This window comes from Eucalyptus grandis, chromosome 4, assembly GCF_016545825.1.
Source record: "Eucalyptus grandis isolate ANBG69807.140 chromosome 4, ASM1654582v1, whole genome shotgun sequence".
NCBI lineage: Eukaryota > Viridiplantae > Streptophyta > Magnoliopsida > Myrtales > Myrtaceae > Eucalyptus > Eucalyptus grandis.
The window spans coordinates 38,128,524-38,154,174 of record NC_052615.1 but is presented as its reverse complement, the minus strand read 5'-3'; the positions used below and the strand labels follow the sequence as shown (position 1 = coordinate 38,154,174).

Genomic DNA, 25,651 nt, shown 5'->3' with positions numbered 1-25,651 from the left:
TTGAGGAGTTCTTTGAAGCCCGTTCGTCAAGAGAGAGTGTATGTTTCAAGGGGGGAAATAAAGAAACGTCAACTATTCTAATATCCTCTTTTTTACCTTTTATTTTATATATTACAGTAACTACATTCTTTTATGGGCCATTCACTTACGGGTTTTGGCCTAACATGGGCGGATTTGGCCCATCAAATATATATATAAAAAAAAAAGGGTTAATCTTTGAAAACCTCAAACAGTACTGATTGTGACAAATTTACCCTAAATTATTTTTTAAACCACCAAAAATCCCAAACTGGTATACCTTTGACAAATTTACCATAAACTGATACACTTGTGATAAATTTACCCTCTGTTAGTTTTAGTTAAAGTTAAATAACACGTGACAATTGACCGGTATATCAATTTGGGATTGTACACTCTGTTTGTCACAGTTTATAATTTTTGTGATTTTTTTGTGGTATTAATCTAATTTTTCGGATGGTATATTAGTCACAAATTTATCAGTTTGGGGTTTTTTGTAGTCGAATAAATTAGTTTGGTATAAATTTGTCATAAATGTACAAGTTTAGGTTTTTTTTATAGTTAGTCGGGGTAAAATTGTCACAAGTGTACCAGTTTTGGGTTTTTTATGGTAAAAAAAATAGTTTGGGATAAATTTGTCACAAGTGTATCGGTTTGAGGTTTTTTAAGGTATTAACCCTAAAAAAAAGAAAAAGAAACCATAAGCATGTTTAGAAAATATCTAGGTTAGATACCAATTTTAAATTGAATTGCATGTTTAGATACCCTATCCAAGATAAGATAGGATCTAGGTGAGTCCATTTCCTAACTTAAATTAGATAATATCTCATTGTAGATGTATTTTTATTTTTATTTATTTTTAGTTACGAATTTTAATAAAAATACCAAAAATATTATATCCATGTCACGTAGTTTAGGTTACCTTTTATTACTATAAGGTGTGTCACATGGTATGCACATAGATTCTAAATGAAAACCCTATAAAAATTAATCGACTGCGTGTTAAATAGAAATCATATATAGGATTATTGATGTAATTTTTAAGCGAACATTGTAGATGATTTCTTTGCTATAAGGTAAGTCCTATAATGAACATTTTTTCATAAAAATAATAGTATCGAAATGGTATTAGAGAAATCTAGTGTAATTAAGTTCTTGTACCCAAATTCTCTAATTCATAGGAGTAAAATAATTATCCTGTTATTTTATTTAGGTATCTAATCGACCTATCATAAATTGATTAGTAATTCATTTGTATACTAAAAACTTGAATCTAAGTCACAAATTGATATGAGCTTAAGAAAACCCTAAGTTTAGACTTAGTAATCTATTAGTCAAACTAGGTGGTGCACCCGAGGCTAGGTCATGAGACGGTAGACAAAAATTATATTCATGGCTTAAAATGATACAAGAGAAGTACATAAATTTTCATGATAAAGCAAATCGAAACATAGCAAAAGCCAAAATACTCCAAAACAAAACCAAATCTAGAAAATAAGGAGGATCAACAAGGCATCAATAGGGTTTTGACTAGTTGAAATAAGCATGGTTCGAACTGAATTGGTTCAATTTAATCAAATTGACCATTGACAGCCCAATTGAATTAATTTGCCTTGATTGCACTATGTTAGTGCCAATTTCATCTCAATTTGTTCAATTGAATTTACTTGTGGCACCCCAAATATTTCAATTGACTTTTAAGTGAGACCATGAAATGTAATTGAGGTTCAATTCAAATTAAATCTAAGTTAAACAAATTAAACCTTAGACTCGAATGGTTCAAAGTGAATTATGTCAATCGGGTCAACCTGTCTTGATTTTATCAATCACTAGTTGGCTAAATTGGTCAAATTGATTTCAGTTATTGTGATTTAGTCAAAATTAACGTTGGAATTTGAGTTGCCTCTAATGAATTGAACTTGATTTGGGCCACGGTGCACGATTGATTGCAACTCCTAGTTAGGGCCAAAATTGGGGAAATTCACCTCTAGTTTGAAATCTTAACTGGCTTGATAATGACCTACTGATCAAATTGAATGAATTTTGATTTTTATCAACTAAAATTCGAAATTCTCAATTTAGGTAAAAGTCAATTTCTATAAAATTGATGAGTTCAAAGTCAATTAAAGTAAATTTGTTATAAGTGTACCATTCTGAAATTTTTTGTAATTAAAATATTAATTTAAACTAAATTTGATACATAGTGTATTAATCTGTATATTTTTCATAATCAAAAAATTAATTTAAAGTAAATTTGTTATGAACGTATAGATTTGGGATTTTCGTAAGCGGGTGCTAGACGCTCGTCCTGCCGCACTCCTCCTTCCCTTTCGCCCGCGACCAGCCACCTCCACCGTCGCCGTCCGACGATCTCCTGCCGGTATCCTCACGCCTCGCTTTCCCGAATCTCGCGTCTCCGGACGGAGACGTTGGGAGGCGTCCGGCCATAGTTCGGTTCATCTCGAGCTCACTCTCTAGCCACCGTCTCCGAGCCGGGTAGGGATTTTCGTGATCGAAACTCGTTCCCACGCACCCCTGGTCGCTCTGCCCCGTCTCGTCTAAGGATGGGCTGAGCTCGTTTTCTCTTGGTTCCTACCCGTTTTGTGTCCGACTGAGTCTTTTTCCTTTGATGTGGAGCATCTTTCGTGTCCGTTTGGGTCTAGACCTGAGTTCGGATTCCAAAGAAATGGTCATGTCCTGTTTCATAATCTGCTGCGCATAACCTGTTCGATGAAATGCCTCGATGAAGATGTAATACATGTGTTCGTGAAAAAGTTGCGTAGATTTGTATATTGAAGTTTCCACTACATGTTCAAATCATAATATGAACATTCGATTCACATATATCGTTTTTGTTTTAAATGTCTTGTATCGGGGAGATATAAGATCATATCTAGTAGCTTGTTTCCTCAATTTTCTTGTTCTAATTAAGCTCGATAATTTTCTCCAGATACTACTTCTTTAAAATTGATTATTTTATTCTTCAGTTTGCTATTTCCTATATTTAAAGCAAAAATTTGCTAAAGATTGAAGTCCCAGTTGGTTCGAGTATGGGGGCGGTCTGTGCCAGGTCAAGTTAGGTATGGGTTGTTAAAATCATTTTACGGAAAGTGGGTCTCTATGGGTTAAATGAGTTAATTTGGTCCAACCCCATAGGCGACCCACCTAAACTCGACCCGAACCACTTGCTTGACACTTCCTCATGAAAGTGACTTCAGAATCTTTGTTTTGTTCCCATTAAGTTGTTCTTGAGTCTTGATATTCCGCTATTCTTGCTATATTAATGTATTGTTTAAATTTTCTAATATGGCAATAATCTTTCTGCTTCTGATCTGCATCTTATTCTTTTTACATTTTTTAAGTTTCATTGAGCTGTTCGATCGGTTGAACTTTAGTTATTTCAGGTGTATATCGCTGCAAAGGCTAGAGATATGGACGAGACGATGAAACAATTCCTGCATAGTCTAGATGAGCTTGAAACTGAAGCAGAGAGACTGCTTTTAGCTCGAAATCAGGTGGTTAGACTAATTAGCTGCTTGATTTTTTGAGGCTGTTGTGAAATTTTACTGCCATTGCTTTTTCCATGTTCCAAAAACATAGGGATATGGCAATAAAATTGGACCAGCTTGTATTTTCTACATCATTTACTTATCTTTAGAAGTTGTCATTTCTGTGTTCATTATTCTGTACAATTGTCGAATCTACGGATGGGACCTTACATGCTTTTACTGATGAAAATGCAGCTTGTGGAAAATGATAAACTGCGGAATGGAAATAGAGAAGCACTCACAGCATTAAGAAAGAAGGCTCGCACAACAAAAACTAGTGTTCCATCTCCTTTTGAGTCGCTTATGAAGGATATTGGTGGTTCAGGATCAAGGCCCTTGGTGCGTGAGGTGTGTACAACATGTGGTAATCATGACTCGAATGAGCGCACCTGGATGATGTTCCCCGGAACTGACATTTTTGCGGCAATCCCATTTCACGCAGCACATTCTATTTTGGATGAAGGTTTTCTCGTCTTTTATCTTTTATGCGATTTTCTTCCGGCAAGCCTTTTAATTGCTGCATTTCTAGCTATTGGTCTAGCTGACATATGAATGTCTCAAGTCTCTGTATATTCCGTGCTATGTTTGTTGAGTGCTTACGTTGAACTTGCATTTCTTATGTTCTGGCCGTTGAACAGCAATATTGTCTTGAGAGTTGTAATTGTTGAATTTAGGGTTTACTTTGCTTCCATAGTTAGTTTAAACTTTAAGAGGAATGTCAGCCAAGATGAAGGTACTTCTATGAATTAATGGTTATGTAGAGAGAGGATTACAACCGGTAGCAGGTTTTATCTAGGATGGCTTGCTCCTAGCAAGGATAAGAAGGGTTCTGTGTTTTGTATACAAGATTGGAAGAAAAATCTGGAGAAGCTTGAAGGTTGGGTCTTATGTATTCCTTGGAGAAAAGTATTGACACTGACTGCATTTTGGGAGAGAAAGTGGATGCCATGGTTGTAGATGCAGTCAGTGACCTTTTGATTGGATGAGTTGAGTTTGGAGTATGATAAAAGAACACTACATGAAGCACTGTAATTGACCTGCTTATGAGAGCTTATGAGAATCTGGAGCTGGGGGCCACCATATTAATCTGGCTTGGGAGTCCTTTATATTGGTTGCACTAGTATATCATTTTTTTTGTAATATCCATTGTCCCAAATCAACTTGGCAGCTGCCTGACGTTCTCCTTGTTTACATATTTTTATGTGAGATGTAAATAAATTTCATAATGGTACCAGACATGGTGCCTAATTCTTTAGGACGTAAGCTCATAACAAAAGGAGCCAATACATGACACAGTATCTATTGTATCTATAAAGATGTGTACTAAATTGGAATGTCATTCATATGCTGTTACCTCTATAAAACGTTTATCTATAATCTGCAGTGAAAACTGCCTGCCCTAAATGCTTGTTTATTTCTCTGTTTTGAGATCCCCCAATATAAAGGAGGATTGCTTTCTGTTTATATTGCATTTTAAGGAATTTGTGAGGTGTATTTCTAGGCTATCCTAAAAAGTCTTGAATTTTAGAAGATGCACATTTTTTCTCAAGTAAACATTTATTGCAGCACCTGACCTGCTTATTGACTCTACTGTGGGTACTAGAGGCCTTCATTTGCACTTATTTGTCCTAATAAATGAAACTGTTATGTTCAATTTAGGTATATCTTGTTAATTTTTTAGAAAATTATACATGTAGTATAGCTGGAAATAACTTTCTTAATCAGTAGTCTTATTTTTGGTTTGTTTCGAGAATAATTTTTTTAAGTAGGCAATACTTAAGGGCAGGTCACTAATTTTATGATACAGCGTAGATCCACCATATTTGATGGGGTACCTCCATTCTTGTGAATCAAGGGAATATCTGCAATCTTTTCACTTTCATATTTGTCATACTACAACTGATGTGGTTTGGAACTTGAAAATCTTATCAAGTTATAGAACCTTCATACCCTTACAAGTCAAAAAAACTGTGTAAGACATGGGGGGCGGCTCTATTGATTTGGATTGGTCAAATTGTCATCCATGTAACGCTAGGGATGCGTGAAGTGGAATTACTTTTATGGTGGCATTTCTGGCGTTTCCTGTGTGACAATTTTTGTGGCTGAGTTCTCTTTGGAGGGGTGTTCTGGTCAACATCACGTATAGAACACATTAGTTGAATATCAAGTTCCTCGATGCATTCAACTTGGCTATCTTATTTATCAAGATAAATCTCATCTAGATTTTAAAAATTCTCCATCTCACCAAGGGTAACAAAGTTTGTGCGGATTTAATGTCATATTTTTACCACATGGAAAAAAAGACCCTGCCAATCTTTCTTCCCTATTGATAATCCCTCTGTTGTTGGATGAGCTTTTTATTTGGGTAATGATGCTTTTCACCTTTATGAGTTTAATAACTTTAATGGTGTTATACATTCAGGCATGTGGTGTAGATTTTGGTTACATAAGATTGGTGATGGTTGTTGATTAGAGTTCTAATAAGATAATTAAAACATTGAAAGTACTTTTTTTCTTTCTTTTTTGTGCTCTCTCTTTATTGTAATGGTAAGTTTCTGATTGGACAAACCATGATTCCAGCTTCCTTTCTCATGGTGCAGAGCAATCCCAGCTAGATTTTGAGGCAAAGAGATTGCAGAGCTATGTAAAGGAGAAGTCCATTGTCATTTCAGATAAAGGTGCACTGGCTGATAAGATTAGTCCTGGTGTACTTCGATCTCTGGTGACCTTAACAGACAAACAAAAAGTAATTTCTTGACTTTGGGTCCCCCTTCACCTTAGAGTTACCATTTCATTTAGTTCAACTCTCTATTCGGACAGCATGATCTATTTGATCAACAATTTAGGATCTGTATATAACATTTGGCCTTTTCTTTGGTTGTTAATTTTGCTTGAGTTGTGTTGTGAATATTGTTAGCGGTTGGTCTTTCATTGGCTGGATGATCTATATTCTTGTAATGTGCATTTTCTGGAGGGGGTGTGCTTATTATCAAAGAGAAGTAGAATCATTTTCCACATTCTGGATTTTGCTTTCTGTTTTCTCTGATTGCAAACATACACTTCAGCTCTGTTGAAACTGCAAATTACTGCTTGGAATTTTTCTTCGTTTGCACATCTATCAAAAGGATATGGGTCTATAAAGTTTCTACTCGGTGCTGTGTGAAAATCACGTAGTTTGTAAATGCACTGGTGTGGCATTGCAACTTGATCTCGAGTGTCTGTCCTGACATCCTTGCATTAGTTTTTAACTAATGAGAATCATGTGCAAGCTTATGCCTTTTCCAGCTGTATGCTTCTTCAAATCATTGCGCATCTCTTTGACAATACTATCCTGAGAGTGGTTGCTGCCACAGAATCTCACAAAATCCACGAGGCACAATTTGATGGAACACAAGGTTTTAGCTCACTATTTTTTTTTCCTCCATTCAGGAAGCGGGACATTCTTAATCGTTTTGCTCAGTGAAAAGCCTAGCTTAACGGTAAGGAAGCTTTTGATGGAAGACTGATCATAAACATGGAAGCTGACTGCTGGGATGGATTTCCTGAAGATGTTTTCCTGCTTTAGTATGGCTGCTTACAAATAGTGAGTCGGTGGAGCTTATGAACTGATTGGGCTATGCCAGTGAAGAACGGATTTACGGACTGAAGGCTAGGGTGAGAGTTGAGTAGGGTAGAGCTAAGGGTTTAACATTGTCAACTCCATGTAATCTCAATGACGGCGAAAATGTGGGAGTTCAGATTGCAACAGTTTTCTTTTTGGAAAGAAAGTCTAAATGTTCTTTAGGGTACTTTTGTTTGGGAGAATATTTAATGATAAAAGGAAAAAAAATTCCGGAAAATTATATTTTAGGAAAATAGATAGTTTTCCTTTATTTGGTGATGTGTGATTGAAAATAATTTCTAGTATTTGAGTCTCATTTAGAAAATGATTTTAATTTCGTGATTTTGTCTAAGGCCAAAAATAAAATTTTGAATTTTTAAATAATGTTTATTTTTTCTTTTATCTTTCTCTTCTTCATAAGCCAGAACATATAAAAGAAGTTTTTATTTGTAAATTCCTAAACAGATGTTGTAAAAGAGCAAAATTCCACTTTCATTGGTTATACGTCTTCCTTCATCCGAGTCTCGAGGCAATTCTGTGCGGTTGAAAGCCCTCTGTGCACGTTGTGATAAACCTTATAAATTGCTTAGAGGAATATAAAAACTGAAGTCTAGTGACATGGGCCAATAGTCTAAGATGGGGACTGTTCGGCAACTTAGGATTTCTTGGTTCAGGGGAGTGCCTAAGTCAAACCTTTCCCAAGGATGGATAGCTTGCTCACCCCGAATCATAAAAATAGAAATTTTTGTAGAAAATACTTTCTATTACTAAAATATTTGGATGGATATAAATGAGAGGAGGGTAACCTTATTTAAAACCGTCTTTCGATCTAGCGGTGGAGATGTACCTCTCAATTTACCTACTACCGACATTAATGCCGATAATGCTCTAACTTTTGGCACATTTACCATATCACCCATCTCTGGAAATGGAAATCCTAGGCGACTTGATCGGTCTTGTCTAACATTATTAACTCTCTTAATCCTCATGTATTTTTAATGATAGGACGAAAATGTGAGAGTTTAGATTGCAACAGCTTATCTTTATCCCTTTTGGAAAGAAAGTCTGTCTGCACTTCAAGAGAAATTATTAGGAGTCAGGCTCAAAGCTGCTCTGTAAAGTTATTCCAACCGCGGTTGGAAGTCGAGCAAAGCTGAACAAAGATCGAAAATGCTTCAATGTCCACCTCGTGGAATGAACTGAATAATTTATTCCCTGAGATGAAACCACAGCACACAGCTCAACAGGTATTGCAGTGCAACCTACCACATGGAAATACAAGTTCATTGCTCTGAAAACACCATAATAGGTGGATTGAGTTAGAAAGCATCAATTCCGTGGAACACGACACACACACTAAAGTAGAAAATGCAAAATTCTATACAGCTCAAATAGAGGTCCTCGCTCAATTGGTACATCTTCTGCCTTGCAGCGAAGGGAAACGGACGTGAGAGGGAAGTGGAATTTAAACGACATGGGTACTTGCGAAAGAGTTCCATATGTCTGAACACTCTTCCTCATCCTTAGCCTTAGCCTTTCCTCTCATGGACAACAAGCCGAACGCAGAGCTCGGTGCCTGCATGAGATCTAGAGTGACGTGCGTGCCCGGTTCCTCCTGGAACCTTTCCCAGCAGTGCGGTTCAGGCAACTCTTGGTGCTCGTGGGGGAAAAGCAAAGCAGAGCCGTTTTGAGCCTCACCAAGGTCCCCTCCAGCATAGTGCGAGGGCCAGTCCCGATCCAAGATGAGCTGCCTCGCCAGGATGGTCGCCCGGTGCTCAGCAATGAGCTCGCGCAGCGCAGCACTGGATCTCGAGGAGAGCTCGGATGGAGAGACCCACGTATCCATTCTTGATGATGACAGAAGAGAGAGAGCACATCCTGTTTCGAAAGCAGTAGATAAAGATGAGAACTTGCTGTCCTCGAAAGATTAACCCGTGTTCAAAACCCGCTATAGAAAAGTATACTGCCTAATCTCAGTCGATTAATTCTGCTCAGAGGGAAAGCAATCCGAGGAGTTAAAAAAATGCATAAGAACAGGTTAGGCAAGGCAAGATCGGATTACCCCACTTAAGATAAAAACCAATCTGAATTTTGAGCATCACGACCAGTCTAATCTCGACATAGCAGTGTTACCAAGTGCAGATGCCATTCAACGCGATCAAGTCGAACTCCCAGATGCAGAAAGGGAAGCAAATGATGAATCTAAAAAGCCTACTTTTACTATTCTGGTTATGTTTTTATAACACACTCTGAAATGACTCGAGAAAGAAAAGGCTAGTCTCACTAGATTGACTGCAAAGCTAAGACAGGATTAAAATTGTCGGCGGCGTCCTACTTGCCGACTACTTCCCACCAGATAAATTCAATAGACTTTCCACTCGACAATTTACAAAACAGTCAGTACTTCAAATGAGCAAGAATTTTCAGATGACAAGGCAGAGGAGATTGAACTGACTTCTCTATGCATCAAACTGACATTCTTTTGTCCTGTATTCCCCCTCTGCAAATACCAATCTCTAAATTGCTTGATTATGGAGATAAAGCCCGTATATAAACTAACACCCTCTTACTACCTCCTCGCAATTTCTTCAAAGCAGCATCGCTCGGGACATTCCCCAGGGGCATTTGGCGTTTGCGTCAGGCCGCGAGACATAATGGAAGAAAGAGAGAGATTGGAGAAACGTGAGGATTCGGATAGATGAATAGATACCCTGAGAAGAGTAGCTGGGAACAGAATCGTGAGAGCTCTTTCTCCGGCGCTCGTTGTGCCCTGCCAATCTCCTCCGGCAACTCCTCTTCGCGTCGTCGAACTCCGACACCTGGTGGAACCTGTCTCCCACACCATCCACACCATCAATCACCCTAACTTGGCTAACCTCTATCTTCATATTTGATAGCATTCTAGACCATCAACGATTCAGAATTCAGAACAACTGAGTGTTCAGATATATTACCCGAATGCCTCGATGAACTTGAACGTCGAAAAAAACCGATTTTTGGAAAGACAGAAGCACAAAGAGAGAGAGAGAGGAGTTTGGTTTGTACCGACTGCACTGTTGACAGAAGCGCTGCTCCAAGCCGAGCACCACCACCCTGGGAGCCTTCGAGTGCGACTCGCACACCTTGTGCCTCCGGTGGTACTCCTTGGCATCTCCCAGCGCCACGTGGCAGCCCTCCACTTGGCACCTCGGCACCGCCGCCGCCGCCGCCCCCCCACCGTGGTGGGTCTTGCACCGCCTGTCGCCCACCGCCCGCTCGCTCTCGAAGCAGCGCCTCTTGCCCAGATGCAGGCACGTGAGGTGCGGGTCGGCCCGCCCGCGCTGCAACGGCGCGCCCAGCTCTCCTCCGCCGACCCCGGCGTGCAGAGGAGGACGGAACGCAGGCTGAGGGTGGGGGCGACCGACGACGGACCGCGCGCGGGGCGCAGCGGCCGCGGCGGGGAAGTAAGGTCAGCTGCGGTGTCCCAAGGGAGGTGGGAGGCGTGGAAGTGACCGTTCAGGGGTTGAGGGTTGGACAGGTACGTGGGCTGATAGGGGTAGTAGCTCCCGCCATTTTCCATGCTCGCTCCTTGGGAACCTTGCTTCAAGTACAGTCAGTCGCAACTGTACTCCCACAAGCCCCTCCCTCCCTCTTTCTCTCTCTCTCACTCCTGCAAGTGGGTGGTGTGTCTCCTGATTTGGGGAAAGGAGGGAGGGGGAGGGAGGGGTGGCAATTATTGGGGGCGACACCATGCAGCATATGTAAGTGTATGCCAAAGAGGGAGGATGTCTACTCCAAGGGATGACAGAAGGGCATTGAAAGGAAAAGGGAAGTTACTGTTCCCCTCGCTCCCATCCAAAATGCTCGGGAAAGCGACTGTAGGTCGTAAAAGGCTGCCAGAAATCGCACAGAGAGAGAAAGAGGGAAGATGGGAGGGGGCCCCTGGCGAGGCAGGGTGGGGTGGGGACTGACTGAGCCCTGTGTTAGTTGGGGCGGGCATTGATTAGGAGGAGGAGATGAATGGAGACAAGGAGGAGGAAGAGTTCATTTTGGTTTCCGATGAAACGAGACAGATGATGATAGAGATTAGCGAGAGATGAGGACAGCACGTTCGTGAAGATATATATATCTGAATAGGTAAAAATCATTTTCCGCGGGTTGACCGACCACGCTAGTGCGTTAGGTAAACGTCGCGGAAATGGGAGGAAAGACCGCATGGATAGTCTCTCAAGTTTTAGTTTCATGTGCCGTGCCTTACTTTAATACGATTCCTGAACTTTTATTTCATGAGAATGCTTGTTCACAAACTTTTAATTTTTATAGTATCGTCCATAAATTTTGACTCAATATATAATATCATTTCTAAATGTTTCATTTTTTTCAATACAATCCTTAAATAATTGATAAATATTAAATATAATCTCTAGACTATTGGACCATATTGAACATTTGAAAAATTCAAGGATAAATAACTTACGAAATTTGGGGATAGTATTGAATATTAGACCAAAATTCATGAATCACATTAAATAAAAAAAATAAAGGTTCAGGAATGACATTAGACACTAAAATAAAATTCAAAGATCACATTTAAAAAAAATTAAAAATCTAGGGACAACATGAGACATTGGACCAAAGTTCATTTTGCTTCGATTCCATGAAAACAAGAACAGTAGATCCATACAACATTCAATGATGAGGACAGTGAATGATTTTAGCATCATTTGGTAACTATATTTAATTGAAATATGGCGAATATCCGAGTTCTAAATCCAATAGCCATGACCATATTAGGAATCATTGATCAAGTTTATTTCAAATGGAGTTAGAACCTCCGAGTTTTAAACCCAAGGGAATGGTGCTAAACTTTAAAAGCCAGTCGATGCAAATTTCAAAACTGATCTAAAACCGATTTGAAAGTAGGGAGGAGGTGGGTCGTCGACACGTGTACCCACACAGATTTTGCTTCCCAATCCTCCTGCACCCTAGATAGTGGGCAGGCTGCACGCATTTGTTTCTTTTTTGGCATTAGACTGGATTGCTTCTTTTAACGAAACAGAAAGTGAGAAGAGAAGACTAGAGAAAAGACAAGAAAGAAAGAAGGGGACCATTTCTTTTTCTTTACTTTGGCTTATTTTGTTGGAAAATGTATGGGGGAACCCTTGTTATACAAATAACGACCATTACTTATCGTGAACTTGTTAAAATGAGAGTGTAATTTATTATTTAAATATATCATAATACTCGATTTTACATTAAGATTGGACTTTGGCCTACTATCAAAAGTGAAAATTATATTGTGGAGGCAAATAAAAGATTTGAAAAGAATTGAATTCAAGATTTTCTACTCTGATATTATATAAGATTTTGTAAAATACATTCAATTATTCTAAAAATTTAAACTGTTATATAATGGGCGATTTAATATTTCAAATGTTCTGACATTTCTCATGCACTGATTGTCCTTGTGTTATAAATAGTTGAAAGTTGAATTATTCTCAATAACATACATTTGAGAAGTGGCACAAGAGCAATAATGTTATGCACCATTTTGTTTCTTTCGTTGTCTTTCTAGATTGAGGCGTGGGGGGACCGTTGGCATGATCTGAACTTTAGATGTTCGAGTCATTATAACCTAAATTTCTAGGCAATTCGTGAAAGAATAATTGCACTCTGCTCATGTGAAGTGTCCTTCAGTTTCAAGAAGAGAGAAAAGCAGACCGCCCCCGGGAAAAAAAAAAAAAAGAGAGAGCAGTAAAGGACGATTACTTGCATTACATGAATACACTGATTGAGAACTGCCTCATCGTCGGGATCAACACCTCCAATCATCATAACGGTTAACTCCGTATTACAAAATGATTGGCATGCTTCAAAGATTCGAAAAAGGCATGTGAATTATCGGTTCAAAAAACTTAATTAAACTAGAAAAAGAATAATGATTTCTAGTGGCCATACCAAATCTGCTTGGCCGAAGCCGATGCCGCGTCGACGCCTCCAATACTAGTGGCCAACACTCAACTCTGCTGGTTTCGCCAGCTGATGGTTCAGGACTTACTCGCTCTTTTGACCATCTACGTCATGGCACAAGCTCTTTCTATCTCCATATATTTGTACCTCGGAACGACCATCACGGCCTCACCAAGATCCGATCATCATCGTCGTGATCTTGCGAGATCCGACTATGATGGCCTGATCTAGAGAATGGGCCTCCAGATCCAAAGGCCCCTCTTCTTGATCTTGTGTTGTCGACAACGACGAGGAGGAGTTTTGCATGGCATTGAGCTGAACAAAGTCGATTTTACAACAGTAACTACCAAGATTATATATAATGTCCTGTGATATTTTGATGATGACAAAATCATCTATTATTTTATGTCTTGATAAGTGCAGATATTGTTTCATTTCAGGAGACATCAAATTGAGCAATGCTTTGTGAAAGGACTTGAAAAGACTAGAGAGACCTTAATAAAAGATGAACAAGTTAGTTGAACAAGAAGTTCATTATGACTTAAGGGTATAAATAGTTGAACAATTTTATGAAGCCCTAATTACTAATGTACTTGGTAGAATCTCGGAAAGGCGATACGTAAGTCGACCGCCAACAAAGAAATTTGGGTAGATTCACATAATGTTGATGGAAGCAATTGATTTTATCACTTGATAAGGACATATTTGTCATGTGCTAGAATGATAGTAGAACAAAATATTTCTTTGACCATGTCTAAACGAACAAATTTGACAGCCATTCACGAGTTTGGAAATTTTCCATTATATCGGTGGATAAGAGTACTCTGTGGATCCTTGGTTGTTTCCAGGGTTTCTCACCACAAAGCAGAGCTTGAAGACTCCAACTGAAGGGCGCCCTGCCTGTTTAACGAATATACCATTGGTAGGCTGAAATGACCGCATTCCTTATTTTAACGTGCTAATACCCGCACGCCTCAACCCCCTATTCCCCCTTTGTATCTTTGTCTTTCTCAGGGCCAATACCCGCACGCATCAACCCCCTATTCCCCCTTTGTATCTTTGTCTTTCTTAGGGAGAGATGGTGCGTTTGGTTTAGCACTCTTAAGAAGCTTTCGGCCTCCAAAGCCCATTGAGGAAATACTGGATCGTTTGGCAATCATTTTGAAGTAACTTTCAAGTGAAAACCGATATTGGGAAGGCTGATAACTAAATGTTAGTAGGAACTAGCTTTGAGCTTAATGCTGAAACTCATTTTTTCTTCCAAAACTACCTTCACCCATTCTTTAAATTTTCACTATTATTTTTTTCAATGCTAAAAAAAATCAAATATATATAATTTTTTTAGGGGAAAAAAAAAAAAGACCAACCCTTCATTAGTCCGGGGAAGGGCTATGGCCGCCAATGAGCCAATTTGGCACCGATGGCCGTTGGTCGAGGTCACTTGAGGTTGTGTGACCTCCAGTGGCCCTCACTAGGGTTGCGAGACCCTTGCTGGAGGTTGCTTGATTGCAGGCGACCTAGGCGACCGTCACCTAGGTCTTGTGGGACCCCAGCAAGGGCCGCCTGAGGTCGTGAGACCCAACGGCGGTCACTTGGGTCACTTGACCTCAAGCGACCTCTGGTGGCCCTTGCCGGGTCGTGCGACCCTCACCAAAGGTTGCCCTATCTCAGGCAACCTCGATCAATAGCCATCAATGCCGATTTTGCTCGTTGGCAACTGTAGCCCTTCGCCAATCTGGCGGAGGGTTTGGTCTTTTTAAAAAAAAAAAAAATATATATATATATATATATATATTAGAATTTATATATATATATATTTGATTTTTAGCATTATTATCAAAATTTATATTTAAAATATTGCATATATTATTTTTTTTTCAATTTTAAACAAATAAAAATTAAAAAATAAATATTATGCCCAAAGGGCTTTTCAAATGTGTTTTCTATAAGACGGCATTTTTCTCAAAGTTGTTCCTCAAAGTATAGTTTACCAAATGGCTTTTACATTTACTCAATGTCATTTAGATTAAATTGCTTTACATTTTTATAATGGACTTTCAAAATACTGAACCAAATGCATCTAGAGAATACCCTCTAGGTGTTTAATGTCCAAGATTGCTAAGTCAGATAGAGTAGTTTTAAGACTTACTCAAATCCAGTGCTAGAATTTGTAGACCTGAATATTCCTTTAACCATGTCTAAATGAACAAATTTGACAAATACTCATGAATCTGGAAATTTTTCCATAATGTCAACGGACAAGGATTATTTTCTAATGTAAAAGACTCTATTCGTGGAAGCTATAAGATTAATTGAACATTTGATTGTACGGACCATCAAATTTTTGTGGCATATCTACAACAACTATATCGGGCATCTCGAAGACCATTCTATGGTCAACTTGAGATTTGACAACTATATAATAAGATAAATATATGCCAAAAAGTATATAATCGATAAATTGGGATGATGAGAGTACAAGTATCATAATTTTCGTACGTCATTCATAAGTGTTATAACTTTTGTTTCGATTATTTGAGTGTCACGACTTCTATAAAAATTATTCACTTGAGTGCCATAATTTTCAATAAATGATTCTTTAAGTGTCAAAAATCTGACACGGCATGACACTTATAGTGAATGTTTTCACAAAGTTATGGCATTAAGTAATCAATTGAAAAGTTATGCAACGCTTGTGATTGGAAAAAAAAAACATTAAGATACTTAAGTGAGCGTCCTACAATAATTATGACACTTAGGTAATCAAAAAAAAAAAAAGCATGGTACTCAAATCAACTCCATACAAAAGTTATGATATATATGGTGCTATTTTCCTTGGTATATTGCGAAAAACCAAGAAACCAAGAGAGATTTGCTTCTTGATAATTTTGTTGAGCAAAATATTCGATTACAAAGAGTAATACACTGATTGTAAAGTGTTGTAGTAGTGCACGAGTTTTAGTAGTGTGATCTATTGGCTATAAGTAGAAGTGGCATAAGCTACAATTGTAACATCTTAAAAAATCACTAATGGAATCCAATTTATTAGTGACTATTAGTTTGAGAGAGTGAACGGGAGTTTAATCTAAATGGAATCACTATAAATCTACATGCATCTATCTCTATATCTCTACTTATTTATTTAACAGTTTGATAGAAGTACTTATTTATGTAACTGTTTTCTAGAAGCAATGTACTTGATTTAGTAGCTTATTATCGTATATATCATACTGTTCTCGCATATATCAACTTGATTCTATTTATTCCGCGAAAATTTATTAGATTGCATTTAATAATCTATCCACCCGCTTTAAGTTATATCTCTAGCCATAACATATCACACTAAGTAGGCTCGGCTATGTGAACTCGTTATACCATTATACTAAATTCTTTATTAGATTATTTGTGAGTTTAGATATTCCATGTCCTTTCTTATTGTTTCATTTCATATTCTTCCAGGCCTTCCTCTAGCAAATTTTAGTTAATGTGTCTAATTTTATTCATCTCATCACTGTGGCCTAAAGAATTGGCTTTCAACATTAAATAGAATTTTTAATTTGTATTGATTCACCATGAAGAAAAAGAGAAGGTTATTACTTAGTAGTAAATTTATAAAATCATAGCAACAAATAATGTGGATCAATTACAATTTTGATTAAATGGAAGTAAGATATTTAATAAGATGATTTATGCTGACTATGGATTATATGACAAGAATAAGATTAGAATATTTTGTAAAAATAACAATAATCAAAGAAAGATATACCCAAATAACTTTTCAATAACTAATAAACGAAACTTACAAGATTAGTAAAATAAAAAATAATGAGTTAAAAAAAAAAAACGTATTGATATTTTTAATAAAGGTGAAGCTAGGCTCATCTTGTGGCTCACCAAGACTAGTCTAACTTGAAACAATTCAATGAACCTATCATTTTTTTATAGAGAGTGAAAAGAAAATTACAAAAGTGGATTGTGTTTGAGTATACTGTGAATCAATTTAATATCCATATTTTTTATAAACTAATTTATAACTTATTTAATGAATATAACTAATCAATATAATAACTTAATTCATCATATATCGATTAAGAAATAGGTTTATGATCCATTTTAACGAATTTAAAGATATACATATTCATACATGGATACATATGTATGCACGCATGCATGCATGCAAGACACATGAAAGGCCGATGGCTAAATAAGACTCAAAAGCCACTCAATATCAGGTGTCAGAACTGGACAAAACCCTAACTCGTTTTGGAATTCTAGTGGGAACTCAAACGTGTGATGAGAATCAAGTCCTTTTTTCTCGTGCGCCGTATGGCCTGGAGTGGGAGACTGAGTGCAGTGCAACTAACATTAAAAGTGGAGCCAAAAGAAAGGGAAACAGAAGTGAGGATCCATGACGATCTGCTTGGCATGTGCTCCTGCGAAGATAAGGCTCACCACATCAAAAGGTTACATCAAAGCTGAGTCAAAATGGGCCCCTTTCCTTCTGCAGGCTGCAGCTACTTCCATGGCTCTCCAGTTTTATCTCCCAATGGATCTTGGGACGTGGGTCGTGGTTTTTAACTTGATCTGATCATGACATGACATCAACCAGAGATTATGGATCTGGCGAGGTCTATCTCATTCTCGTCCAATCTCGTCATAATAGTTTTAATGTCTTCCTATATTTTCATACTCTCTTTCAACTGTGAACGACATATCGTGCCCGTTTCGTTTAAGTTCTTTGGTAGCCCATCGACCCGGGTTCTCGATGACTCCTGATTTTGTTATTTTCTCTTACCATAATCCATTATTTAAAAGGTTATTTGAAGACACATAGTTTAATATCTTGGTTACATACTTGAATCACGGAACATCAAATTAGCGGCCATCTCAATTTAAAAATTCTTGTTGAAACTAACAACCATGAACGTCTGAAAGAAATTGTGAAAGTTGTAAAAGAATGCAAATTATAAAATACATGAAATTGCATAAATAACCTCGCATTTTTTTTTTCGAAAGAGTAGAAATAAGAGTTACTCAAAGTCAGTCTTTCGTAAGGGTGACTTTCTACATTCAAGATCATCATTCAAATCCTAGTTTGGGTAAAAACTTATAACCTTTTTAGATATAATCAAAATTGGTTTAGGGCTGGTTAAACTATAGAACCGGATTTGATCAGGTTAATTCCCAAATGCAATGCGACGTAAACCAGACAATACCTTACATTGGGACCAATTCTACTAAAGTCAATGCCGGGAGAAAAACACTTAAAAAGTCTTAAGTCTATTGCAATTATGTGAATTTAGTCATAATTTTTTTAATCAAATTAGTCATATACTTTTTGCATTTGTATCATTATGCTAACGTGGCATAATCTAGCAAGGACAATTTTTAATAATTATTTTATATTTTTAGAATTTTTTTCTTTCTCTTTTTTTCCTTTTCATTTTCTTTGTTTTTTTTTCCTCTTCCTTCTTCCTTTGGCCGATCATCAGATTGAGGCCATGTCAACCACTGGCAAGGGTCGCCTCATTGTCATTGAGCGAGAGCAAGCCTTTTGCCAGATCTAATGAGACTCAACCTAGCATTTGTTAGGCAAGGGCAAGCTCGCTCAGCCACTAGCAAGAGGAGCTCATGTCGAATCTAAGCCTAGGCTCGCCTTGCTAATGGCTAGGAGAGCTTGGCCTCACTTAGCGACAAATTTGGTAAGGTTGACCTCGCTTGCCCCAGCAAAGCTTGCCATTGCTAAATCTAGGGAGGGTTCGCCTCGCTAGCGGCTAGGCGGCTAGAGAAAGAAGAGAGAGAAAAAAAAATAAAGAAAAGAAATTAATAATAAAAATATTCGAAAAATATTAAAATATTATTAAATTTGTCTATATCAATATTGATTATACCATGTCAGTATCAATTGGGCCATGTTAGCACGAGCCATTTAAATTTGGTCAGATAAACAGAAATGATAAAAATACAAAAGGATTATAACTCAATTGATAGAAAAAATTAGGACTGAATTGACTAAGGAATTTTTTTTTTTTTTTTTTGTAAAATTTTTCCATGCCAAAAGGTTTCTCACGTCAACTATCTCTGTCGCACTCCCTTAAATAGTACCCTGAAAATATGTCATGACCATCTTTTCATAGTGCCTGTGATTTAAATATTAGGCTTCAATTACTAATAGAGAGATATACCAGAAGACGGGACAGATCAAGGGGCTAGCCTTTGCCTCAACCATATCCACATGAATCGATGAATTAGAGCCATAATCCATCCGAGGACCATGTGGTTCCACGTTAGTCACACAAATTTTGACGGCTTTCAATGCCAATCGTCTACAGAACGTGGCCCGAATAATTTCCCGGATGAGGGCGACGACTGATCTACTCACACGTGTCCATCACTGTATGCAACTGAGCATGATGGCGTATTTTGCCTCAAGCGGGAGAGAACGCAATTTCTCGTTAAAGCTCCATTTTATTTTGAAAAATAAATAAATAATAATTTGAAAATTTATTTTTGAAAAAATGATCGTTTATATTGTTTAAAGAGATTAGTCAATAAATAATATTTCCATTATCGACAATAGTTTATATCTAAACATTTTTGTGGAAGATTAAATATTTTTAATTCATTCATTTTTATAAGTAATATAAGTGATCGATTTTAAAAAATATTTCTCAAATCATTCATTTTTTCAAAACAAACGGGGCTTTAGTAAGTAAAGTTGCCATCTCATCACCAAGAGGCATCCGGGATTTCTCTATTCCTATGTACAAGGGGTTATCATCCACTTTGTCCATAGTATTTTATAGTGGATGTTAGAGGCTGAAGATCCTTCATTCTATGCGCTATCTCCATTGGTTTCCTGATGAATATCAATATTCGATCTATCTAGTCACAAATTTCATAACTAACCTTACTCGGATGGATCAATCCTCGTGACGAGTGTGACTTTGCATGGCAACATAATTGGTTCACCGATCACGAGAAAAAATTGTTACGTACATCTGATTTGTTTGAGCCCAATACATTAAAAACCTTCATCCCGAGATCAAAGTATGCATGTGTATTAGGCTCACAAGCAGGAGTCATGCACATATTATTCCATGACGGGACACGTCCCGTTCCACGACAATACCTAAAATATGAAGCATATCATATACATCGCCAATAACGACAAAATTTTCCTCCGAGGAATTTTTGGTCAAATTCTCGAGAACAATTGATCCGATTTGCACCTTAGCAAATAGCAAGGCTTGTAGATTTTTAACACTTGGCCCATCATCTGTGCGGAGCCCAACAGGAATTGGGCTGAGCCTTGAGGCAAAGCCCAAGAAATCTCGTTTTGATTGGAGCATTAGTTATTTTTTTGTGCCAATTTCCAAGGGTGAGGATTTGCTTTTCTAAGAATAGATGAACTGCTGATTAATCAATTCTTTTCTGCATTTTGCCAATTAACAGTCGGACACATCAATTTTTAAATCCGCTTTGTCTAGCGTTTCTGAAAGGTAAAAGACTTGGTAAGATTGTGTTTTGACTTGGTGAAACGGAGTAGCTTATTTGCCAACTAGACGGCGGTGGCACGACGTTCTTTCATCCAAAGTTCCTCGGTTGTATAATGTTTGAAATCCAAGGGAAAACGCATGCCATCAAGAAAGTTCGTTTTTTTAATTTTCTTCATTTAGAAAATTCTTCACATTTTTACCATTGAAATTTCACTTGCAATGTACATGTTGGTAGAAAGGTGAACGGAAGGTAACTGTGATTTAAAGATTCAAAAAAGGGGTGCGTACATATATAATACTAATGAAGTTTGACGGGTTTTGGCATTAATTTATTTTTATTTTTATTTTTCACTTTAGCGTTCAGGCGATATTCGGCCTTGTTGCGCATCTTGACTAGTACAACCAATTTTTGTGCAATTTTACCACGATTAAAACTCATGCTCCCTGGCTCAAGGAATATGCTATAAGAGTATTGAGGAATTGTTAATTAATGACTTCTCTTGCACTTCTTCTTTTCATTTTTCATTTTTGAGATTTTGTTTGGCTCAGTGAAAATGGGAACATGGACAATAGGACAATGACAAGAAAAGTAGTGACATTTTTTTATACGTATCATATTTATATCAATTCAATTCTAAATATTTCAATTGGATTAATTTACTTCTACACATTTTCACATTGATATCGATTCATTTTATTTAGATTGAAAATCGCTAACGTGAACATCAGCCATCTTATATGACACGACTAGTGCTAACATAAACATTTTTAATAATCTTTTTTTTTTTGACTTTTTTATAATTCTTTTTTTTATTTTCTTTTTATTATTTTTTTCTCTTTTTTCCTTCATTTTGGCTGGGGAGGGTTGCAAGCAAGCCCTCACCCACATCCGGCAAGGGTGGCTAACAAGGCCACAAAGGTCCTAGGCTGGGGAGAGCCTTCACACCCTCATCAACAACTGCGAGCGAGGCTACGAAGGCCCTCACCTAGAGCCTTCACAGCCCCCTTGCCTTTGGGCAAGGGCCTTCACAACCTATCAAACTTATGAGGGTCTTTGGCTAAAAATGAAGGAAAAAAACAATAGAAAAGGAAAAGAAAAGAATAAAAGATTCAAAAAAAATATTTAAAATGTCCATGTCAACGTCGATTTTTGTGATATAGGACGACTAACATCCACATCAGTGATTTTAGGAATTGAATTGATATCAATATAAAAAAAAAATTAAAACTAAATTTATTCAATTAAAAGGTTTAGAGTTAAATTTTTATTAATGCAATGGGTTTACAACTTATTTTGTACTAAATTGGTCTAGAAAGCAATTGTTGCTACAGGTGAGGGCCGTGCCTAGTGACTGGCAAGCTTTGACAATCCTCACTAGCCACAATGGGAAAAAAAAGGAAAAAAAGGAAGGAAAAGAGAATAAAAGAAAAAATAAAATATTAAAACAATAAAACAATTAAAAATTCAAAAATAATAATAATCATTTAAAAAATATGTTCACATCAACACTGGGTTATGCCATGTAAGACCGTCAGTGTCCACGTTGATAATATCCTATCTAAATTGACTAGATGAACTCAATTAGTACTAGAGGTGTTAAATGGGTGGGTTGAGTCAGGTTTAGGTCGGGTCATTAATGGTCTGACCCAAATTGACCCATTAACCCATTTATGACCCATTTTTACATAATGTAAATTTTCCGACTCATGCCCGATCCATACCCAACCCATTTAACTAAACTTTAAAAACTTATTTCTTATATATATTTTTAAAAATGATATTACCAAAATATTTTATACAACACAAATTTAATGGACAATTTTTATAATTTTTAAAATAATTATTTTTAAAAATCGAATTATAATTATTTTTTTATTTTTTAAAATTAAATTTTAAATATTTTTATTTTTTAAAATATAATTTTTAATTTTATTTTTTGTTCTTCTTCTTCTTTGGCTGGCCGGCTGGCCACGACAACGGTCGGTGGCCGGCCACAAGCGAGCCTTGAGCTTGCCCGACATCGGTGAGCTCGAGTCTCGCTAGATCGCCAGGCTCGAGCCTCGCCGAACATCGCCAAGGCCTCCGCCTCACTAGATCCGGCGAGGTCGAGGCTTGCGCGCCAGCGAGCTTGAGCTCGCCCCTCACCGACATCGATGAGGCCTCTACTCGCCAGATCCGCGAGCTCGAGGCTCGCCCGGCCGGTTGCTAGCCATCGCGTCGTGCCGGCGACCAAAGGAAGAAGAAAAAAAAATTATAATAAAAAATAATTATAATTTCAGTTTTCATAAAAAAATATTTTGTAAAATTAAATAGAGAGAGAGAGTCTCTCTCTATAAATAGGTTCATTTTTAATGGGTTGATAAATGGGTCTTAAATGGGTCTACTCTTAAACCCATTTAAGACCCATATATCTCAGCCTATTTATTTTCAAAACCCATTATGGATGTTTTGGAAAATGAGGCTTAACCTATTAATGACCCATTTAACTATAAATGGGTCCATAAATGAGTCAATGACCCATTTAACACATCTAATTGGTACTAGTTTGAAAATGTTTATGATTAAATTGGTCTAATTAAAAGGTTTAAAACTAAATTTATACTAATACATTAAGTTAAAAAAAAATTGGGTATTTTTCCCTTAAACTAGGGTAACACTCTATCTCACTCCTACCCTAATACGTTTATGACACGAGGGAATGAAAAATCACAACTTACCCCAGTTTTATCCATGAAACCTCTTTATTGTTTCTCTACAGTATAGACAACAAAAAAATATACTATTACCCATTAATGATAGGTGCGAAACCGAAAATGCTGGATAACTATATTACATAATTCAAATGAAATAGCTAGGTTTCCCAAAGACATACGTCACATGAAAATCTGTAGTCCAAACCTTACTGTGTATGGACATCGACATGTAGATCTATAACAATACCGAGACTTCACGCACCGCCGCAGAAGACACGAGGAGGAGATAGGTGGTGTGCATCCATCAGACCGTGCATCAGCTTGAGTCCCTCGCAAGTCCCCCGCAAAAGCAAGTCAGTCAGTCAGTCAGTCAGTAGGAGTTCATGACTCTTCTGAAGTCGACGCGTGAAGATTTGCCCGGTAGAGTCATCCTTAAGTCTAAAAGCAATCATGCCGCCTAACGATCGGTACTGACTTGAGTAATCCAAAGTGGGCCTTGTTTAAACTTCAAGGGAAAACGAATTCAGAAAGGCCAGAGCGAGTTCGTTAACCTGCATCCGATGAAAGCGACGTTCCCAACGACAAGCTTCTCTCCCTCGACCGAGAGAAGTTGTAATGATCGAGCACCGAGGTAAAAGTGGGTGTTCATCAGAGGAACATTTCTTATCTAATTACGGATGAATTATGATCATCCCGCTTTTTGCAGTTTTCATAATTCAAATTAACCAAAGCCTGGCCTTGCACCTCTCTCTCTATATAACAAAGCATTTTCTCCAACTCCTCGTGACTGAGAACAACCATGCTCATGCTCATGACATTCAATTCTCATTCCTCCCTCCTCTTTCTCATCTCTCTCTCACTATGCATCTCCATCACAACCCTCTCATTCACTCCAGACACTCCATGGCTAAATTCTGTTGACAGAAATGATGATAACTTCAAAGGGCTTGCTATTGAGCGGGCTGTCGACGGGGACTGAATACAGGCGGCGTCGCGAAGATCAAGAGGTATCTCCATTACTTCGGTTATCTCCCGCTCCAAAACCTTAGTTTTGATGACCAGTTCAATTCGGAGTTTGAACTAGCCATTGCAAGATACCAATCAAAACTCGGCCTCTCAATCACGGGTAAGCTCGATATCAACACAATGAAGCAGATCCTCGAGCCCAGGTGCGGTGTCTCTGACTTCGCCCACGGCAAGCATGTGACTAGACGTTACGTGCATTTTCCGGGGAAACCTAGGTGGAACCGTCACAAGCCCATCGTGCTCACCTACGCTTTCTCACCTGACCATTTCATCAACTATTTAACCTCAAACGATGTCCGTCGTGTGTTTAAACGTGCCTTCGCACGGTGGGCAGCCGTCATTCCGGTGAGTTTTAGGGAAGCGAATGATTATGGCTTTGCAGACATCAAGATAGGATTTTATAGCGGCGATCACGGAGATGGCCAGCCGTTCGATGGGGTGCTCGGGATTTTGGCCCATTCATTCTCGCCAGAGAGCGGGAAGCTACATCTCGACGCAGCCGAGAGGTGGGCAGTGGACTTTAGCACGGAAGAATCCAAGGTGGCGGTCGATCTAGAATCAGTCGCGGTGCATGAAATCGGCCATGTGCTAGGGCTAGCTCATAGCCCGGTCAAGGATGCTGTGATGTATCCAAGTTTGAAGCCTAGACAGAAGAGGGCGGATTTGAACATTGATGACATAGAGGGAGTTCAAGCATTATATGGATCAAATCATAAATTGAGATTTGGAGCTTTATTAAGATCTGAAACTTCTGTGAGCTCGGGGGTCACCCTTTTAAGACAAAGTTGGATTGGCTTCACTTCATCTTTATCTCTTCCATTCGTGCAATTGTGCATCAATTGCTTCCTATTATTCGTCTTGTGATTGCGATGCTTTCTTGGTCTTCATTGCCTCTTTAATTTTAGTGTGAATTAGCCTAAAAAGACTCCACATTATCAAGTGCTTTGAAATGGAGTGAGCTGCGCTAGTTTTTTTTTTTTTCCTTTTTTATTTCCTTTTTTTTTTCTTTTGTATTTCTCCCCTTCAGTTTTGGGATATTCTAAGGATTGTTTTGATACTAATCAATTTGAAAACTTTAGAGAAATTAAAGATTATTTATGTATTTGTTTATTATATAAAGGAAAGCCATGCTTCTCTTTACTCCTAAAATACCCTTGATTTCGTGTTTTGTACATATTGGTAAAGATAATGTTTTATTTGTTTCATGAAAAATGAATGATATGAAAATCATTTTCTCAAAAATGATTGCCCATGTCTATTACAAAAATAAATGAATAAAAAAATTATTTTCATCTTTTAAGAAAACATTTATAAAT

At 37.7% G+C, this 25,651-nt stretch overlaps 3 protein-coding genes across 4 annotated transcripts; 2 read left to right on the top strand and 1 right to left on the bottom strand.

Annotated features, from left to right (window-relative positions):
• The first annotated feature begins 2,299 nt into the window (after positions 1 to 2,299).
• LOC104442283 lies at positions 2,300 to 7,408 on the top strand. Of its 2 annotated transcripts, none has more exons than XM_010055654.2 (5): positions 2,300 to 2,514; positions 3,423 to 3,533; positions 3,762 to 4,029; positions 6,167 to 6,312; positions 6,996 to 7,408. In XM_010055654.2, the coding sequence occupies exons 2-5, from the start codon at positions 3,450 to 3,452 to the stop codon at positions 7,011 to 7,013; spliced, it is 516 nt and encodes a 171-aa protein (XP_010053956.2). In that variant the 5' UTR covers positions 2,300 to 2,514; positions 3,423 to 3,449; the 3' UTR covers positions 7,014 to 7,408. The 2 variants fall into 2 exon arrangements, with proteins under 2 accessions (XP_010053956.2, XP_010053957.2); XM_010055655.3 differs by having other exon boundaries at positions 3,414 to 3,533.
• A 1,029-nt stretch (positions 7,409 to 8,437) lies between these two features.
• On the bottom strand, positions 8,438 to 10,616 carry LOC104442282 (squamosa promoter-binding-like protein 7; the record flags this gene model as incomplete). Its single annotated transcript, XM_010055653.3, has 3 exons — positions 8,438 to 9,045; positions 9,878 to 9,996; positions 10,213 to 10,616. Coding segments are annotated over 3 exons (936 nt in total), but the record flags the coding sequence as incomplete, so codon positions are not given.
• A 13,335-nt stretch (positions 10,617 to 23,951) lies between these two features.
• Positions 23,952 to 25,429, top strand: LOC104442281 (metalloendoproteinase 4-MMP). Its single transcript, XM_010055652.3, has one exon. The coding sequence runs from the start codon at positions 24,456 to 24,458 to the stop codon at positions 25,197 to 25,199; it is 744 nt and encodes a 247-aa protein (XP_010053954.2). The 5' UTR covers positions 23,952 to 24,455; the 3' UTR covers positions 25,200 to 25,429.
• Positions 25,430 to 25,651: the final 222 nt, after the last annotated feature.